The sequence below is a fragment of the Pteropus medius genome, unplaced genomic scaffold (assembly GCF_902729225.1).
Source record: "Pteropus medius unplaced genomic scaffold, Ma_sr-lr_union100, whole genome shotgun sequence".
In the NCBI taxonomy this organism is placed as follows: domain Eukaryota; kingdom Metazoa; phylum Chordata; class Mammalia; order Chiroptera; family Pteropodidae; genus Pteropus; species Pteropus medius.
The window spans coordinates 10,513,137-10,532,751 of NW_024355008.1; the positions used below are offsets into that span (position 1 = coordinate 10,513,137).

Below are 19,615 nucleotides of genomic sequence, written 5' to 3' on the forward strand. Positions count from 1 at the left end.
AAATGATCGATGGGTTGCCCTGCTTTCTTCGTGCAGTGTTTTTCTCGCTGTGAAGACAATTCAGATTTCTTCATTTTGATGCACATGAAATAGAAGAAGACCCACAAAAATAAAAGAAGAGACTAGGGATAGGAATGATTAAGACTATTTGCAATTATCCAAAATATGTGGAGAGAAGTATTTATTGTTAAGCTTTAAGGCATAGTGAAGTGATGCACACTGGATGTAACCATACCAATTTAGTCCCTTTGGAGTCTACAACAAAGCTAGTGGAGAACTGGCAAAACAGCTCAGCAAACTTTGGAGTGTGTCCTGAAATCAGGCAGCTGTCCTTACTCTCTGTTTCTGGCCTTACACCTCTCAAGAAAGAAACCTATTCAGTTTTTATTTATCCAACTTTTTTTTTTTTTTTAACGACTACAGCACCTGGTCTTCCTGGGTGGTCTCCCATCCAAGTACTAACCAGGCCCAACCCTGCTTAGCTTCTGAGATCAGACAGGATCAGGCTTATTCAGGGTGGCATGGCCATAGACTATTCAACTTTCCAGTATGTTCCAATAGGACAGATTCTCAAGACTCCAACTATAGGCTGTATTCACTGTATCTAACTTTTGCCTTTAACTCTAGCACCAATCATTGCTCCAGTATTTATGACCAAGATAGTAAAGTGGCTTTACTCAAAGTAGTATACCAACCACAGTAACTTTTAAGTAGAAAAAAACTAGATAAGGCCTAATTTGTTGGTGCTCGAGACCCTCAGGAATTACTCTGAAGAGTATCGGAACTGGAATCCAGAATGCCTTGTACCACAATTTATTCAACCATTTTTCTGTTATTGACAATTCCATTTTTCTCTTCTGTTTGCCTCTAAAAATGGTGCTGTAGTAGATAACATGCACCTTTGTGAACTAGCATTGTTTTCACTCCTGTTAATGAAGGCAACATTTAGGTCAAAGGAAATGAATTTCTCTACTTCAAACCCAGGATAGTCACAAACTGGTCAGAGTCACTGGGAATAATGCATATTTTAAATTGTAATAGATGTGGTCAGAATCCTCGACAAAAGTGTTTAGCAATTTTCACGCCCACAAACCATACATGTGTGCCAATTTCCCAGCATCCTTGCCAATCTGACGGATAGGAAAAATGGCATATTATATTTTTTTAATTCACATTTTTCAATTAGTGAGGTTGAACATGTTTACACCATTAAAATAAGAAACATTTAAACCTGTAGGGAATTTTTATGAGTTTATTTGAGCCAAAATGACGATAATTGCCTGGAAGCAAAATATCAACAGGTTGAGAAAATGCTCCAGAGAATGACAGTTTTGCAGCTTATTTTAAACATTAGAATGAAAAGAGGAGACGTATAAAGGATTTCATGAAATTCATCAGTGGTAGATTAGAGGGGGACAGGAGAAAGCAAAGCCAGGAAATCACTGAGATTGGATAACAAGTAAAATAGAAACTTCTTTTGCATTGGTAGGTACAGGGTAATTAATAATTAACATTTACAGCACATAGAGATGGTATTTGGGGAACACAACAATGAGGATTTCTGTGGTCTCCTGCTCTAGTGCAGTAGGTATGCCTCGTGGAGTCTGGAAAAGATTACTCTGACATTTCAAAGGTATATTATCTTAGATGCAAAAAGACAATAGACAGGCTCGCTTGAGGTAAAGGCTGACCTTTATCAAGGAAGCTACAGGCCTACAATGTGACTACTTATCGTGACCCATTTTAGTTAGGAATTTTTACGTCAGACCACCCTGTGTGGTTACTTGGTCTAAGTTTTAAGGCCTGCCATGCAGGGCTCCCCTGAGCTTATCAGGTTAAGTGAGTGACCCCTTTTTCATCCACAACACATATGAACTGCCTCGTCACAGACGTTGGCCGATTTTATTGGAATTACATATTTTTTGAAACATTTCTAGGAGCAGGCTGAATAGAAGTTATTTTGTTTTCTGTGTTGTAAAATCAATTTTTTCTAAACTCTCATTTGACTAATTCAAAAAGCTTAAAACTATATACAAACATTTTTATTCTTTATGCTTTTGGGCTTTCAAATATTAAGAAAATCCTTTCTGTCCCCAGACTGAAATATTTTATCCTGTTGGTTTTACTCTCCCATTGAGACTGTTTACCTATTGGGATTTATTTTCGTATATAGATTTAGGCAGGGGTCAGAATAATTAAATATTCATGTACATGAAGAGCTAGAACAAAAATTTTAAAAAGGAGCAATGAATATCTTTATCCCACTCCTGGTATTTATAGGAGGATTAAGGCCAGATGTTGAAAGCATTTCCGATATAAGTTAAAACTGTCAGGGGGTGAGAGCGACTTGTAACGCAGCAAGCCTGGCATTTTATGCTTATGCTCACTTGTGACTTCCTGTCGATGTTTCCTACATAGGAATGTTGGGTACGGTACCTCTCTGCGCTTCTAGCACTGGAATATCTACATGCCCACTGATAAGTAGTCTACCCAGAGACCACTCAAACGTTCCAAATTGTCTTAGACAAAAACTCCCTAAGGGGAGATCCAAGAGCCCAAAATCAAAGACTGACAAGGGCAACGAGACTCCGCGCACGTCCGCTCTTCGGGCGTTGAAAGTCGCCCAGGCGCTTTTGGCAAATCCCGGCATCCAGCCGGATACGCACGCGCAGCCTCAGTTCCAGGCCGCTTTACGCGTCTCGGTAGGTCAGCGCGGGACGCGGGGACTGCTGGGAAGATGGCGAGGATGGGCATGGCGGCTTCCGCGGCTTGGGATCCTTGCTGGAGGTGGGGCTGGATGTCCGTTTCCTTCGGCTTTCACCGTAGTTTCAGTACGTTACTTGCACGGAAGCCCGAGCATGCGCCACGGAGACGCCCAGGTTAGTGTCGGAAAGGCGGGAATAGGACGCGTTCTTTCGAACATCTCTGGTTTCGTCCGTTCCCGTACAGTATGTTTTCGGCGCCTCATTCAAAAATGTTCTTCCCCCATTCTCAGTACCCCAGTTCTGGGTGTTTTCGACAATTCTTGTAAAGGCTGTGAAGAGAGCTCTGCGGCGGCGCCGGGGTATCCTGGACAGCCCCGGCCCTTGCTGGCGTTTTTTTGCTCTATAGTTTAATGATCTTGCTGTCTGCCTGCCTTCTATGCAGTGAGTTAAATAAGAAAAATTAATATGTGCATTTAATGCGTTTGATTATTAGTTGCTTTTCTTCCCTTTCTCTGCAAGGCCTAAGGGATTTACAGATCGTGACTATGTGTTAAGATGCTTAGACCTGCCCTCCCTTGACTTGAGGGAATTTACAATTTGAACATTTTCTTTGTAAAAGTGTAGACTCTGTCATCAAGCCTAATTTCTAGTTTTGTTTTCTCAATGCTTCTGTTCAGTGAAAACCATAGTTATTGCTTGACAGAGGAAACTAGAATTTAAACCAAAAACCAAAGCACCTGAGTATTTTCTTTTTCTTGTGTTTGGTTCCTCCCCACGCTCATCTTCCCGTATGTATAGTCTGTCTTTCTGAATTATGCCTTTTTAGTTTCTGATTCTGTTGTGTTCACACCTTGGCCACACAGCTGTCAGATGCATGATCGCTTGGAATGGAAATTGTCATTGCAGATACTCTGAGTTAAATTTTTAAACGTATGCAATCAGTTTAACTTTCATTCAGTTGTACACAGCCAGAAACGTGATATATATGTTTTTCCAGCCAAGTATGTCATTTCAATGCACCAGAACTTGAGCTAATCCTTATGCAAAGATCATTTATGGATATAATATTAACCTATCTACTTAGAACTCACCAAGATTAAATACATTATTGTCTCAGGGAGAAATTCCTGTGTTGGGAAGTAATATCGAAAAGAGGATAGAAAGGATTTTTTGAGTGTTGAGCTAAGGAAATGGGAAATGAACATTTTTGCTGATACAATCTGCCAGCAAACATAACTGGCTCCTACTAGCCCTGTTATTCACTAAAAGTTTTAAATTTGGCATATTTTACTATGCATTGAAACTTTGAAACAAGTTTACTTGTAAAAGGAATAACTTTAAGGCTTCTAATCCAATTTTTAAAAAATCAACTCAAATCCAAAACAAGGAAAACTTTACCAGCTCACATGGAAGAACTGAGAAGTTTTTGTTAACCACAGTAAAGTGGAGGAAGATTTCATGTAATATTTAAAAAAAAAAAGATTTTTTTGGTCCAGAAAAAGACTGTAAGGAAATACACAAACTAATTTCTTTAGAGGGAGGAGTCGGATTATAAATGGGATTTTGGTTTTTAAATATCTTTCTATCTTTTTTTTAAGAGCAAATACTGATTTTATAGTAAGGAAAGAACTTTAAAAACAATGAAATGGAGTAACCTTGTAAAGTTTACAAGTTGTGCTGTTGTACTTTGAACTAAGATCTCTCTGTACTAGTCACAAGGAGCCAAATGAGCAAATAAAACAGTGATTACAGAGTCTTATGAGAAATATTTTCCCAAAAATGATACTATCATATTTTTCAAGGTTACTTGTAAAGAAACTGCTCATTGAGTGCACTTTAGCTAACAGGGAATCATGATTGGCTGTTACCATGGCCCTTAATATGATGAGTGGAAAGGGAATCAGTAATAAAATAGGCCTAGCATCTCTACCTTCCCAAGGGCAGACCAAACTTGTCTGTCCCTCTCCACCAGAACGTAGAGGATGCGAAACTCCTCAAATATTAAAAAACTAAAAAGAAGGCAAAAATCTCACGAGAGGGCTAAAATTAGAATAAGTAAATCTGAATGTTGAATGATACTATTTAGGACAGATGATACAGCAGCAACAGTAAAACATTTTTGATGAATCTCTGTCTTATTGCCTTGAAATTTCCACTTGATCGTGTATTTTGGAAGAATCAAGATTGAACCATGGTCAAAGAAGGTACTGATTTTGAAATTATTTTTAAAATATGCGCAGACTGTGACTTTAATACTTCAGGTCTGTTTTTGTTGCTATTAAACGGAAATAGTATTTGACATCAGTTTGACAAGAAAGTTAAGATTGAAAATATATATAGTTTTCCAAAAACTGTATTTGCAAACTATAGTTTATATTTTGTGTACTTTGTTTAGCTTTCAGACAAAAGACATCAATCTCTTTCCTTAGTCGACCAGACCTTCCAAACCTGGCTTATAAGAGACTAAAAGGCAAAAGTCCAGGAATTATCTTCATCCCTGGCTATATGTCTAATATGAATGGTACAAAAGCATTGGCGGTTGAGGAGTTTTGCAAATCTCTAGGTCACGCCTATATAAGGTAGGAACAACACATTTCAAAGAAAATGTTACTGCCATATAGCATGGCATCAGAGAATTCTGCTCTAACCAATTGAAGCAAATATCAGCATTTTTATAGATTAATTTGTTTTAATGGTCTGTAAACATTCATATTGTGATTTAGGGTTCTTGTAAATGCAAGCTTTAAAAGACTTTTTTTGAAGGTCTTTGTGCCACACTCAATGCTGGCAGGAAAGAAAACTAGTGATAACTAAGCTCTTTAGCTACAATAATCTAACATGACAGCAAACCAATATACTAGTTGGCTTTCTTATATTTTGTTTTTATATTGTGGTTTTTTATTAGGGATTTGAGGACTTTTATTTGATGACTGTTTATTACCTTTTAAAATGTTTTTAAAAGTACAATAAGTTCTCACTTAATGTCGTTAAGTTCCTCGACTTCAAAACAATGTGTAATGAAATCAATTTTACCATAGGCTAATTGATATAAACAAGAGTTAATTTCCTATAATATCTCATCAACATTATAACAAAACATCCTTGAACAAAAACGACATTATTGGAGGACCTGCTATATTGTAAAATTAGTACTGTATAATTCACATTTCCACTCAGTTTTCTCTTTCCCCTCACTCTGCAATCTGAATATGTATAAGCATAAATAGAGAAATGTGTTGATTAACTAACAGTTGATTTCACAATTTATATTTCATACTGATAATTATTTTAGTAAATAACATGTTACATTGTTGTTGTTAGGTTTATAAAAATAATTTAGTGCCTGATTTGCCAGAAGAGTTAGTATGGTTTAATAGAAAGTCATGGCCTGAAATTCAAGAAACATGGGTTCTAGAATCAATTTTAGCAGTAACTGTGACAAGATGAGTTAGTTAATAAACACTGGGTCTAGTTTCTTTATCATAATAAAGGGGGAAGTTGGATTAAAGATTATTTCTGAATTCTTTCCTAGCATTTACAGCCTAAAAATCTATTCATCTAAATTTTTAGAAGAATGGTTTCAGTAACGTTCGCTCAATAGATCTAGGAACTACAGCTATTAGCAATAAAATAATAAATATAAATAAACTTTTGGACTTTATTTAATATATTAGAAGTTATATCTATTATATGGATTTAGTCTTTTTCCTTTTATTAATTCATACTCAGAACTCTTAAAAGTCTATCTGACTTAAATGTTATTCTGAATACTGGAATATCTTGCAAGTAGACTTTCTAGCACTGTACTGAGTGCTGTGAAATATACAAAGAATTATAAAACATGGGCATTGCCCTTAAGGATCTTTTATTGAAATGGGAAAACACAGGATAAAATACTTATGAGAAATTGAGCAAAAATACTTATGAGAAATTGAGCAAAAATACTTATCAAAATGTGATTGTGTCGAAAGAGCAGTAGACTTAATTGTATAAGGTGAGAGAAGGAAAACTGGGAGGTTAAAGTGGATAAAAAAGACTTTATAAAGGAACATCAAAGAATAATTAGGGCTTGGGTAAGAAGGAAAAGCTATCCAGGAAGGGGACTACCCTTAGCAAAACATTATAATATCAGAAATACTGCCATTATTCTCCTTTTTTTTCTCCAAAAGATTTTGAATCAAGAAATTACTGTTTTTTAATTTAAATTGAGACTTTGGGAGCTATAACCAGTTCCTGTCTCCCTATGTCAGTTTTCTGCATTTTTGGATACATGTGAAATACACTTTCTTTTTAAAGGTGTGTTAAATAATCATGATGAAATTATAATGTGTATGGATTATTAAGTGGTACTGTAGCCTATATATATCTTTATAAACCTTTATAAAGTATAGCCTTCACTACATATTTTTAATTTGATCAAATTCCTCTGGGACTTTGTCAAAATATATTGCAATCTATCTTGTTAAAAGATATTTTATCTTTTATTTATACTCCAGTTTCTCAGTTTACTTTTGTGATTTCGGCTGTAAAATTCAGATCTTGAATGAAGAAATGGTTAGTTTTGTATATTTATACAAGAAGTGGTACATATGGGTATTTGGAATATGTTTTCTTAACGTCCTGTCACCATGCCAAAAATAAAATTGAGTCAGAACTAAAAAATATAACGTGTTTTTAGGGTTGATATTCTCTCATAGTTATTTCTAATAGAATTTTTAATTATAGATTTGGGAATATGTCTTAGAACATTGAGGCGGCTGCAACAGACTTTTGTTACTATTTCAAAGTCCTAAACCGCTGAGTATATTTGAATTATCTTTGTCTTTTGGTAGGGTTCAGCAAGAATGAACTATATTTTTCACTTGTGACCTTTTAGTGTCACTAAATGGTTACAATTTCCTTTATGAAGGGGCTTTACACTTATTTTGCATCTTCACATATATTTGGAAAGCAACTGTAAAAGATGCAGCGAGTATAGGTGTCCGATTGCCCACCAAGGCAGGGAAAAGGAGGATTGGCTGGTGCCTTTCTCCCTGGTCTGTCTTCAGTGTATCCTGGACTGAGAGAAAATAGTAACTATGATTTAGACTTCAGCAGCTGCCTCATTACACTATTTCCCAAGGATCCAAAATCATTTTACTATATTCCCAAAGAAAATTTTAATTTCTTCTTTCTCCATCACTTATAAATCTCTTATCTGTAGGAAAATATGTATATGCTGTATATCACTTATACCTACATGTACACTAAATTTACTAGGATTTATTCTCATCAGATTTTAAGAATCAGAAACACATGGAAGTTCTAAATTTGAATAAAGTAATTCTTCTTACTTTTATCTTCTACTTCTGTTCCTTTAGAATGTATTGTATAATACACAGTAAGTGAGGTTTACATGCATAGCCACTATGAAGAGTGCACAACAGAAATAAGATGATAGTTTTTTTTTCCTCCAAGATCTTGCAGTCTCACAGGAATGAGGCACAACATATCCACACACAGATTGGCATATAAAGCAGTATATGATAAATTGATTGTGACTGATAAAAATGAATTCTTTGTTGGAACTAATTTAAATAATAAATTTTAAAATGAATTCTGTGAAGTTCCATTAGGTAGAGATTTTTTTCAACTTGGAAGACTTTCCAACAAAAAAGATTCATTTGGACTAAGCTCTGAGAAGAGGATATTGGTTATGAAGATGATGGGAGAAGATAATCCAGGTGAAGGAAATAGTATGAGACATGAAACAGACAGAAAACAGCCTATTTTAGGAACAGCAAGTTGATCAATTTGGCTAAAACAGTAGTTTTCTCTGATGAAATGATAAAGAGTCAATCTGAGATGACCAGAATATAATGGTCTTAAAAAAATAAGGCTGAAACACTAAATTTTTGTGTTTTATGTCACAAGGAGCCATTGAAGTTAATGCCATATCAATAATAATATTTTAGAGAAAAAAACGGATCCATTAAGAGAGAGAATAGAGTCACGGAGGCACAGTTAGGAGACTACTCTGATAGGCTGGTTTTAAGATAACAAAAAAACCTGCACCAAGATCCTGGTCTTAACAAATGAGACAAAAAAGGATGAATCTAAGAAATGAGAATGAGTGAGGATGGTGCAGGGCAGGCAGTGTTCTATACTCTGGAAAAACAAACTTGAATAAAACAGCCCTGACATTCTAGTCATAGACAAATATTCAAAATTCGATTAAACACACAGTATGGAAGGTGTTAATTGAGAACATAAAAAAGAAAGGGACTGACCTGTACTAAACAAGGCATATGTGTCAAAGGCATGTTCCTTAAAGGAGGTAACATGACTTAAAGGATGATTAGGAGTTTGGGTGGGGAAGAACGACAGCCTTCTAGGCAGTGGAACATCTTGCAAAGGCTCAAAATGCTTATCTGGGAATTGGAAGTAGTTCAGTATGACTAAGGTGTATAGTGATCTACAGGAGCGGTATAGTACTTCATGATTTATAGAATTAAGACATTGAGGAGAGGTAAAATTCACAGATCAAGCAGATTTTGAGCCTGGAGAATTAGGAAGTTGAAAGAAGAAGCAAATTAAGTGGATAGGCTGGTGATGAATTTGATTTTGGTCTCCTCTTTTCCTTACACCAATTTCGTAAATATATACTAAGCACTTAACCATGTGCAAGGTACTGATCTAGGCCCTGGGAAAGCAGTGGTGAGCAAAACAAAGCCTATGCCCATAACCACCAGTTCTAGTGTGGGAGACACATCACAAATGAATAATCAAATACCGTATATAATGTCAAGTAATAGTATTTGCTATGAAAAAAATAAAGCAGGGTAAGGAGATAGAGAATGATGAAAGCAGCACAGTTTTACACAGAATGGTCAGAGGTGGCTTCTCTAGGCTTGTAACATTTGAGCCAAAGGCCTGAATCAAGTGATGGAGCAACCTAAGTAGATATCTGGAAGTAGAGTATTCCATGTGAAGCGAAAAGCTGATGTAAAACTTCTGAGGCCAGAATGTAGGCAGTATATATATTTTTAAATATATTTTAGGTATTGTAATAATGATGAATGTGCTATCTTCCTTAAGAATCAGAGAATCAAATAAATAGATATCTAGATATACATATATTTTCCTTTTTTCCAGGTTTGATTACTCAGGAGTTGGAAATTCAGATGGTAACTTACAAGAATGCACAGTGGGAAGATGGAGAAAAGATGTTCTTTCTGTAATTGATGACTTGGCTGTAGGACCACAGGTGACTTTTTGTTAAATATAATTGTTGATTATAACCTCATGATATTTGAGCTGTTTCTTTGGATATGAAAACTTATTTAATATTTTAAATATTTAAAAGTCAGTTTTGATATTTGCTTTAAAATAGTTTTGTCATTTTCACATTCTCATAAATGTAATATTTTTTATTTTACAAATTTTTTTTGTAATTTTTCTGTTATAGACTTAGTACTTTAACAAAATTGTAGTTTCAATTCTACTTTGTGCTAAATATTAAAAGTCTGGGAGCTAAAGGATATAAAAGAAAAAAAAAAACATACATTCTATTAAATTACTTGCTCCCTTGTAGAAAAGAAAAAGAAATCCCTCTTTAAAACTACATGTTTTTAATTTTAGATACTAGTTGGATCTAGCCTTGGTGGATGGCTTATGCTTCATGCTGCAATCGCACGGCCACAAAAAGTTGTAGCCCTTATTGGTATAGCCTCAGCTGTAGATGGTCTAGTGACACAATTTAATCAGCTTCCTGTTGAGGTAAGTCACAGGCAACCTCACTGTATACTTCATATCATTCTTCTCTTTTTTACTTATTATGTTGGCCCATCTTTTAATTTAGCTGCTTTTTTTATACATACAATCGCTGTTTTCTTTAGTATTTGGTCTCTTGTTTAAGGTTTCCTTTTCTTTAGTCCCTTCAAATTATTGGCAGATATTGGACCCACATTAATAAAATCACACTATAAATTTTTTTTAGCAATATTTACTTTATTATTCATATTTACTTACATAGCTCATACATCATGATCTCTTCTTGTACCTCTTATTCTTATTTTGTGGCATATGGAGAATAATATCTATTCTTATGACCATATTAGACATGACTAATCAATTATGAAACTTTCATTAGCCTGCAGCAGCCTCAGATCCTCTCTCAGCAGAGCTCTCCAAGCACACACTGTCAATCAGAATTAGCACATAGGAGAATGGATTTGCCATTCCTGGCTTAGACACTTGGTTGGCATTCCTTTTTTACTCCTAATTCTCACCTTGAAAAATAAAAAGTACTTTTTCATTATTCATCAGCATAGTAAAACTGAGGTTTCTGAAATAACTGGGAAGGTATTTAGTTTATTATACTTTATTATTGGACAAATGTTTAAGCACTTCAGTTGTCTGTAAGGATAAAGAAATGGTAATAGCTATTTATTTTTGTGTATGTCATTTTTTTTGTTGTTATTTTGCAATCAGTTGAACTCTCCTTGGGCATCTTTTCCTAGGGATCTAAATTTCACCTGTGAGACTACGATCCTAGCTGGCCCAAGGCCTGGAAAAGTCTAGAGAAGGGATTCAAAAAGTATGTTCTCCAGGCCAGTGGCAATAGCATCACCTGAAAACTTGTTAGAAATGCATATTCTTAAGCTTCACTGAATCAGAAACTGGGAACATGACCCAGCAATCTGTTTTAACAGGTCCCTCAAGTGAATGTTTGAAAACTCTGCTCTAGAGAGCGGATGAGCAGGAGGAGAAAGAAATAAAAAGAAGAAAAAAGCATATATAGTATTCAGTCGTAGAATGTCATTGACTTTTGCCTCAAGTTCTGCATTGAACCTAGTGCCATATATTATCTGTTCTAAGTTTATTCTTAGAACAGATAATATATGGCACTATAATATAATATATGGTTCATGTTGTTCTTCCCAGCTTAAGAAATGGTATTGTCTGCACAGTCAGGTTCTTCATATGATTTCCTATCAGGGCTAAAACTGTGAAGCTAGTTTTTCTTGCCCTTATCTCCTATTTCTGAATTTTTTTCACTTTCTTGGTTGTTTTTCATACATAGTTACTCAATGTCCTCGTGCTGCTAAATTTCCCTAACATTATGTGTCTCTGCATCTAAACCTTGGACCCCTTACTCCATCCTCTAACTCAATAATATAGTGCCTCTCATGGTTGGGAAATTATTTCAAGAACATGGCAGATTGGAAAGGAGTTGATTAAACAGTTTTTTGGTGAATATTGGTAAATGACAAGATTTACATACATTTCTGTTTATGTGTGTATATTCACATCACTCAGAGCATATGGTAGATATCCCTTAAGTGACTGAGATCTATAGTCTATAAATCAGAGTATGTCTTTGCTAATCCTAAATCAGACCAGCAAATGGTTGTTAATAGAAACATGTTGAGCCCTTGTTAATGTAAAAGCATGTGTAAGGAAGAAGCAGGGACACCAGGACCATTTCTTTTCTGCACAAAAGAAATGTTAGGTAGCCTTAACAGTGTCAAGGGAGCAGAAATGGAGATTTTTCACTATCTTCTCTAGCCCTGGAGTGTTAAGACCCAGCATTTCTCTTTGTGTAAGAGCTTGCCTTACCTCTTCACTAACTCTAATCATTGACTCCTTTGGACACCAGAGGGCACAACTGTTTGAAATCCAAGCATCTCAACCACATTGCCTTGACGCAGTTTCTACTTGATGTAGAACTTATTATGCATGTCGTGTATTTTCTTTGGTTAATACTGTTTTACTATTTCTCAACTTTTTTTTTCGAGGATTTGGGACAAAACATTTTGTAAGGTTATTCAAATGGACAGATAATATTCAATTCATTGGCAAATAACAGCTAGTTGGAGGGCAAAGATGCTTAACATGGAACTATTATTAATTAATTGTGTCTCAATAATTAGCATAGTTCCCACTTAATAACCAATGAAACTAAGTTCTAATTACTGAAGTTACAAATTCAGGAGTAATCCTGACTAGTTTGAGGATAACTTGAGTATCATTTTTGCTTTAAATAATTGGTTCACATGTTTTAATGCCGAAACTCCATGATATTAATATAGATTTATATATTATATAGTTTTTGAATTTCATTAATTTCAAAGCATTTGAGATAGATATTTAGAAGTATAGCTTTCAGATATACAGCTTTTTCCCTGAAATCAATTGATTTCAACCATGCAATTTCACTGAATGAAATCTTAGAATTTAAAAAATAATATGCCTACATATATATAGATTATACTGTACATATTTTACAGTTTAAAATCTTGTTTTTCTTTCTATATTTACAATAAATTTACAATTTTAAACATGGAAAAATCATAATATGTTTATTGAAAATTTACAACTTTTTTCAAATGTTATATATGACTTTTCTTTCCTTATATTTTTGTTTATTTTTGATAAGATGCCCACCTGTTTTTCTACTCCAAAATGCCCTTTATGTTATATGGTTGCAAGAGTTTTAAAACTATATCTTGATTTATCAGTTCTAGTTCTGATATTGCCAGAGAATTTATTAAATACACATAAACTTTTATGCTCAAAGATATTCATGGCGGTATCTAGCAGTATAAGAATAGTCAAGTCAATTATCTTAGATTGATTATAGTGATTATGTAGCCTTTAAAAACTTGTCATAGGATTTTTAAAACCCAAAAATGTGGTCTATGGCCATGCTACCTTGAACAAGCCCAATCCCCTCTCATGTCGGAAGCTAAGCCGGGTCGGGCCTGGTTAGTACTTGGATGAGAGACCACTTAGGAAGACCAGGTGCTGTAGGTGTACAAAATAAAAAAAATAAAAATAAATTTAAAAGCCCCAAAATATATGTATTAAATAAGTAAAGCAACATAGAAAACTATATATATATAATAGATATGTACTTTATATGTTATTTATATGGAAATCAAATACAACAGGTTCTCAAATAATGTCATTTCTTTCAACTTCATTTTGTTATAATATTGATGAGATGCCTTAGGAATTTAACTTTTCTTTTTATCTGTTAGCCTGTGATAAAATTGTTTTCATTGTACGTCATTTCACTTAAAGTCTCAGAACCTATCAATGATGTTAAGTGAGGACTTATTATACATATAAAAAAATACTCAAAGGAAATAAGCTATCATATTTATGGTTATATCCATGAGGTGAGGTAGGATTATGGGTGATTTATTTTTTTTCATACTTTTTATATGTTACTTTAATTAGGAAAATTATTTAAAACAAATTAAATCTAATTAAAAAGAAATTCTTCAAGAATCAAAAGATACCCACTTTCATTTTAAGGGAATAAGTGTAGAAATGTTGCTCAGTTTTTAGGAAGTATTTGGAAGACTTCATTGTCAGCTAAAGCAACAGATTTTTTCTAATTCCATAGGACCCTGGAAAGCAAAAACTATACATTTTTATTTATATTCAGGGCTTGATTATCCCAGTGTAACTACTGTCTTAGCTTTTCATTTTTAGTTCTATGTTTGATCCTTCTCTCTTTACTCCATCCCCATTTTTGTAACTTCTCATATAGATGCTATTTTAGTTTTATGATTTTGAAATATAAACAATTTTTATTTGTAAGAGTTGATTTTATATAATATTACTGATAACCTGAAATTACATATATTTATAATTATATTCCAAAAAATTATTGTACTTTTTCTCCCCTTCATTCCATTTTATTCAGGGTGAAGCACCACCTGATTCAAGATGTTAGGTGATAAAATTAGATAGATCTAAGTTTTGAATCCTAGCCATAACAGTTCCTACCTTTGAGCTTTGAACATATTTGACTTCTCTAAACTCCAATATCTTCTTTTGTAAAAATGAAACAATAACCAAATTATCAGGATCTTATGAGATTCTAGGTGCAAAATACCTATTGCTGTATCTTGTGCATAGTATTATTGATAATTATTATTGATACATTTTTATCTCTTTTTCTCTTCCTCAAGGACTGCTTTAGATTGTATAAGACTGTTACATGTGTTAATGTTTCATACTTTTATTTTCCTAATTTTTCCCAATAGATGAAAAAGGAAATAGAGATGAAAGGTGTGTGGAGCATGCCGTCAAAGTACAATGAAGAAGGCGCTTACCACATTCAGTACAGTTTCATTAAAGAAGCCGAACACCACTGCTTGCTCCACAGTCCTATCCCTGTGAACTGCCCTGTAAGATTGCTCCATGGCATGGAGGATGACATCGTGTCTTGGCATACATCCATACAGGTTGCTGACCGGGTCATCAGCAAGGACATAGATGTCATCCTCCGAAAACATAGTGATCACAGAATGAAGGAAAAAGCGGACCTTCAACTTCTTGTTTACACTATCGATGATTTAATTGATAAGCTTTCAACTGTAGTTAACTAGAATCAAATTTTTAGTTGGTAGATATACTAATGATCCATAAAATTGAAAGAGGGATAACAAATGGAAGAACCTGATACTTAGGTTTTTCCTCTTATCTCTGTTTTGTTAATGTCACATGAGTATTTATTTAATGATGTATTTGCACTTAAGTGAAACAAATTGTGAAGAAAGTACAGTCTTTGTCTTTATCCTCAAGGGATTTGTTCCAAGATGCTACTCCTCCCCAGGCACCCTCTCCCCCTGCCCTGCCCCTGCCTTGGATATACAAATACAAGGATGCTCAAGTCCATTATGTAAAATGGTGTAGTATTTTGCATATAACCTACACATATCCTCCTGTGTACTTTAAATCATCTCTAGATTATTTATAATACCTAGCATAATGTAAATGCTTTGTAAATAGTTGTTAAACTATATTGTTTAAGGGTCAACTTTTTGGATTTTTCTTTTTTTTAATATTTGTGGTCATGGTTGGTTGAATCCAAGGATGTAGAATCTCCAGACACTGAGGGCCGACTGTATCAGCTATTTGGAAAACTTTCTCCTTCCTTAAATTTTTGATTTTTTTCATTAAAATATTTCCTATTTTTCCATTAAAGAAATGTTGAACTTTTAATGCTATTTTAACTGCCAGCTTTTAATTGTTCTCTTGTTCTTAGAATAATAAAGCTTAACTTTTTTTGTTTGGTGTCATTATATATGGAGATTTGTAAAATTCTGATTTTAAAATGCAGTTCACAAAATATAGGAAAATAAATCTGAAATGATTAGAAAAATGTCTAAAGCATAATAAAGTCCAAAAAATATATTTTATATATTATGCATATTTGAGCTTAAAATTAAGGTAACCTTTTTAAAGGCTTAAAACTACAGCGATATAAAGCAGATATATCATTTCTAAATACTGACATATTTAAGTGGGAGAATTACATCTTAATGGTATAATATTTTCATATTCTAAAGAGAATATATTATATATTATAGCCCACCTGCAGAAACATTTTTTTTTGTTAATATGTACCTTAAGTTCAAGTAGCCAAGTGATTGCCATCTAGATCAGAGGACTTTCTGAAGTGCAGATATAGCAAAAAAATATGAAATGCAAATATAAAGGTTTTTTAATAACTAAAATGAGCTCGTGCAGTAGTCAGCTTAGATATTGAGTTGGTATTTTTTAGCTTTTAAGTTTGGACTTTAGTTCTGCTTATTTAGGTTATGTTTGTCAAAATAATACTTAGGTTGACAACATGATATAAGTATATGAAGAAGGAATCTTGGGACAAAATTCTTGTGCCAAAAGGAGTTAACATAGCAGGTCTGACTACTTATCTTCAGAGAGACCTGCTTACAAGGTTGATCTCTGGCTGTCTTTTGGGAACTCGAATTTTAGGAGGGCTCCACCATTCCCACTACTGATAAAAGTGGCTCACTGCACCTCAACTGTCTTTGCAAACAATATGGTTTATGCAGAATGCTTGCTTTTCTCCTGAGAATCTGGAATTTTGGTAGCTGCTAGGCAGAGACTGTCTAAGTGACCAGCTCCCAATAAAAACTGGGCACTGAGTCTAACAAACTTTGGTGGTGGACAGTATTTTATATGTGCTATCACAAGTTGTTGAGGAAATTAAGCTCATCCTGTGTGACTCCACTGGGAGAAAATTCTTGTAAGCTAATGCTTAGTTTTCTCAGATTTCACCCCAGGTTCTTTTTTCCTTTGCTGATTGTGCTTTGTAATAAAGCGTAGCTGCAAGTAAAACTATACTAACAGAGTCCTGTGAATCCTAGCAAAAATTGAACCTGGGGGTGGTCCAGAGGATGTCGGACACATACAAAACAGGTCAAATCACTACAAGGCAATAAAATTACAATCTATGAGTTTCCTTTTATGCCAAAAAATTATCTACAAGTAATATATGAATTGTATAATGTACCACAGTGCCTTGTGCCGAGTGAGTTGATAATGGGTGGCCCATGGCTATTCCAGGGCCTACTCTTCCCAGTCACTACTAGGCACGAGGATTAGACAGGTGAAGAGGAAAGGGCCCCCGCCCTTAAGAGTTTTCTAGGGTTAAACATAATTATAAAATCTAATATGATTACAGATTCATAGTATACCTGTAGAGGCAGTATAGCGTACTGGTTAAAAACAGACTAGAGCTTAAGTTTAAATCCTGGCTCACCATTTATTAGCTCTAACAGCGATATATTTACCCTCCCTGAGGTTTCCTCATCTGTAAAATGATAATATAAACCTAGGTAATAAAGTGTTTAAGGACAAAGGATTAAGTACAACACAATTAGGACAATGACACATAGGCGTCACTACCTTTTTGTTTTTATTATGCACAGAGCACCTTTTCGCTTTTATTATGCACAGAGCACAATGGGTGAGAAAGGAATGAAGACATTCATAGAGGTTTAGGAAGAAAAGGGGAGACAAAGAAGTTCATAGGGCTTCTAAAGCTGGACTGGATTGGACTTTCCAAACCTGGCAATTCCAAATTGGAATGTTGTATGGTATCCTTTCAAAGGTTCAATGGTTAGGAAAAGGGAGAAGAAGGAGAAAACCTTCACTATCTAAATGTAGGAAAATTGTTCTAAAATTTAGCTTTGCAGAGGGTAACGTTACAATTTCCAAAAGAGTTTGAAGAATCAGATTTAGTGTATTCTGGGATATCGTTCTTTTATTTTTTTCCCCAGCCTTTTTTTTCCTAAAACCACTCTATGCCATGTATTCAGTGACATGGAAAATGCTTGAACAGCCAGCGGCCCCTGGGTGCCTTATCCTGTGGAACTCCTGCATTATTTTAAAAGCGACATGACCCCTCTAAACAATCTCAGCATGTGCAATGGAAAGGGATACTGCTAGTGCTAATGGAAAGGAAGGCCAAGTGAGCCTGTTTGCTTTCACTGCATCTGCTGTGCTTAGAGGCATTTCCAGACAAATCTAAACAGCAAGCTGTTCTCTGAGCAGCCAGTAGAAAGGTCTGTTGGGAGAGCAGGAAAAGAGCTTTGGGCAAGCCTGAGCTTTTTAAAGCATGGAGATAACAAGAAAAATTTTACTGGCCACATAACCATTTCCAGGGTAGTACCCAAAAGAAATATGTCAAATTTTCATTAAATTTTGAACTTAAAAAAAAAAAAAAACGAACTCAGTTTCTGGAGGAAGATGGGTAGAATTTAGATATACTTTTTAAAGATCCCCTTTAAACACAAAACTAAAGTAACATTTCAGTTTAGAAACAGTCATGTGGAATGCATAACTTGGTTTGATGAAAAAATATGATGCTTTGCTGCATTTAGAATATACCTAGAACAAGGCAGGCAAATTTTTTCAACCAATTGTGTCTTTGGAGGAAATGATCCTTTCACGTTTGTGCTTACTCTTTTCTTGAGTGTTAGGGTTTTGCTGACAGATAAACTTTCTTCTACTAAAAAGAAACTCAAATGTCAACTCAGTGAAGCCTTTTCTGACTCATCTTCATTTCTATTTCCAAGAAATTCATCTCTGGCTCCTCTTCCTTACTCACCTTGTAACGTTAATATTCCCTTTCCGTTCTGACCTTGGTACTCTTCCAATGCTACTTTTTTATTCACCTTGAGCAACCACACCCAAGTTCCTGGTTTTAAGTGCTACCTGCATGCAGATGATTCAAGTCCATTCTTCCATTCCAAACTTTTCTCTTGAGCTTTATACCCATAAATCTTCCCCCTTTATGACTTCCCTGCCTAGGTTCCCCTCAAAAAAATGATACCACCGTTACCCCTGTATATAAGCCAAGCTAACACTGCAATGTCACTGAATACGAGGAAGCTGGGAAGAAGTGGCAAGTAGCTCACTTGTTACATAGGCTATACACTGTGTGGATGGAAAAGGAGTCATGTTAACTTCACAAGCTCAGGGGAGCCCTGCATGGCAGGCCTTATAGACTCAGAAACCAAAAGTAACCATACAGGGTGATCTGGGGCAAAAATTCCTAACCCAAAGAAAATCATGGTGGGTAGTCATGTCCAAGACCTGTGGCTTCCCTGACAAAAGTCAATCTTCACCTTGGAAACTGTCTATTGTCTTTGTGCATCTAAGACAACATAACTTTGTCAGAGTAATCTCCTTTTGCAGACCCTCGAAGGCACAACCATCAGTACTAGAGCACACAACCACATTGTTACCTTGTTGCCCACATACCATCTCTGTGTGCTGTAAATGTTAACTATCTTGTACCCACCAATGGAAAAATATGTGTCTCCATTTTGCTTTTTATACAATTTCAGAGATTTCCTTGCTTTGCTTTCTCCCACCTCCCTAATCATAGGCTGGACATCCTTTCATGGACAATTATATAGAGACAATAAACATAAATATCTTCGAAACATAGGTAATGGTAAAATATAGCAAAATATTTTAGAAAATGATCCATTCTGAGTATTTAATCTTTGTAACATAAGTGTAAGTTTACATAATTTAATAGTTTATAATGGCCGAAATTAACAACTGGCCCTCAAAATTCCTGAAAATTTAACCAC

At 34.9% G+C, this 19,615-nt stretch overlaps 1 protein-coding gene and 1 non-coding gene across 4 annotated transcripts; one reads left to right on the forward strand and one right to left on the reverse strand.

The window, feature by feature from the left end:
• Positions 1–414: 414 nt before the first annotated feature.
• Positions 415–533, reverse strand: LOC120598193 (5S ribosomal RNA). The gene has a single exon (XR_005651537.1). It is a non-coding gene; the product is annotated as a 5S ribosomal RNA (ribosomal RNA).
• Positions 534–2,710: 2,177 nt separating this feature from the next.
• On the forward strand, positions 2,711–15,789 carry ABHD10 (abhydrolase domain containing 10, depalmitoylase). Of its 3 annotated transcripts, none has more exons than XM_039857049.1 (5): positions 2,711–2,879; positions 5,101–5,284; positions 9,840–9,951; positions 10,326–10,463; positions 14,747–15,789. In XM_039857049.1, the coding sequence occupies exons 1-5, from the start codon at positions 2,738–2,740 to the stop codon at positions 15,089–15,091; spliced, it is 921 nt and encodes a 306-aa protein (XP_039712983.1). In that variant the 5' UTR covers positions 2,711–2,737; the 3' UTR covers positions 15,092–15,789. The 3 variants fall into 3 exon arrangements, with proteins under 3 accessions (XP_039712983.1, XP_039712984.1, XP_039712985.1); XM_039857050.1 differs by lacking the exon at positions 2,711–2,879 and adding an exon at positions 2,996–3,146; XM_039857051.1 differs by lacking the exon at positions 2,711–2,879 and adding an exon at positions 3,503–4,909.
• Positions 15,790–19,615: the final 3,826 nt, after the last annotated feature.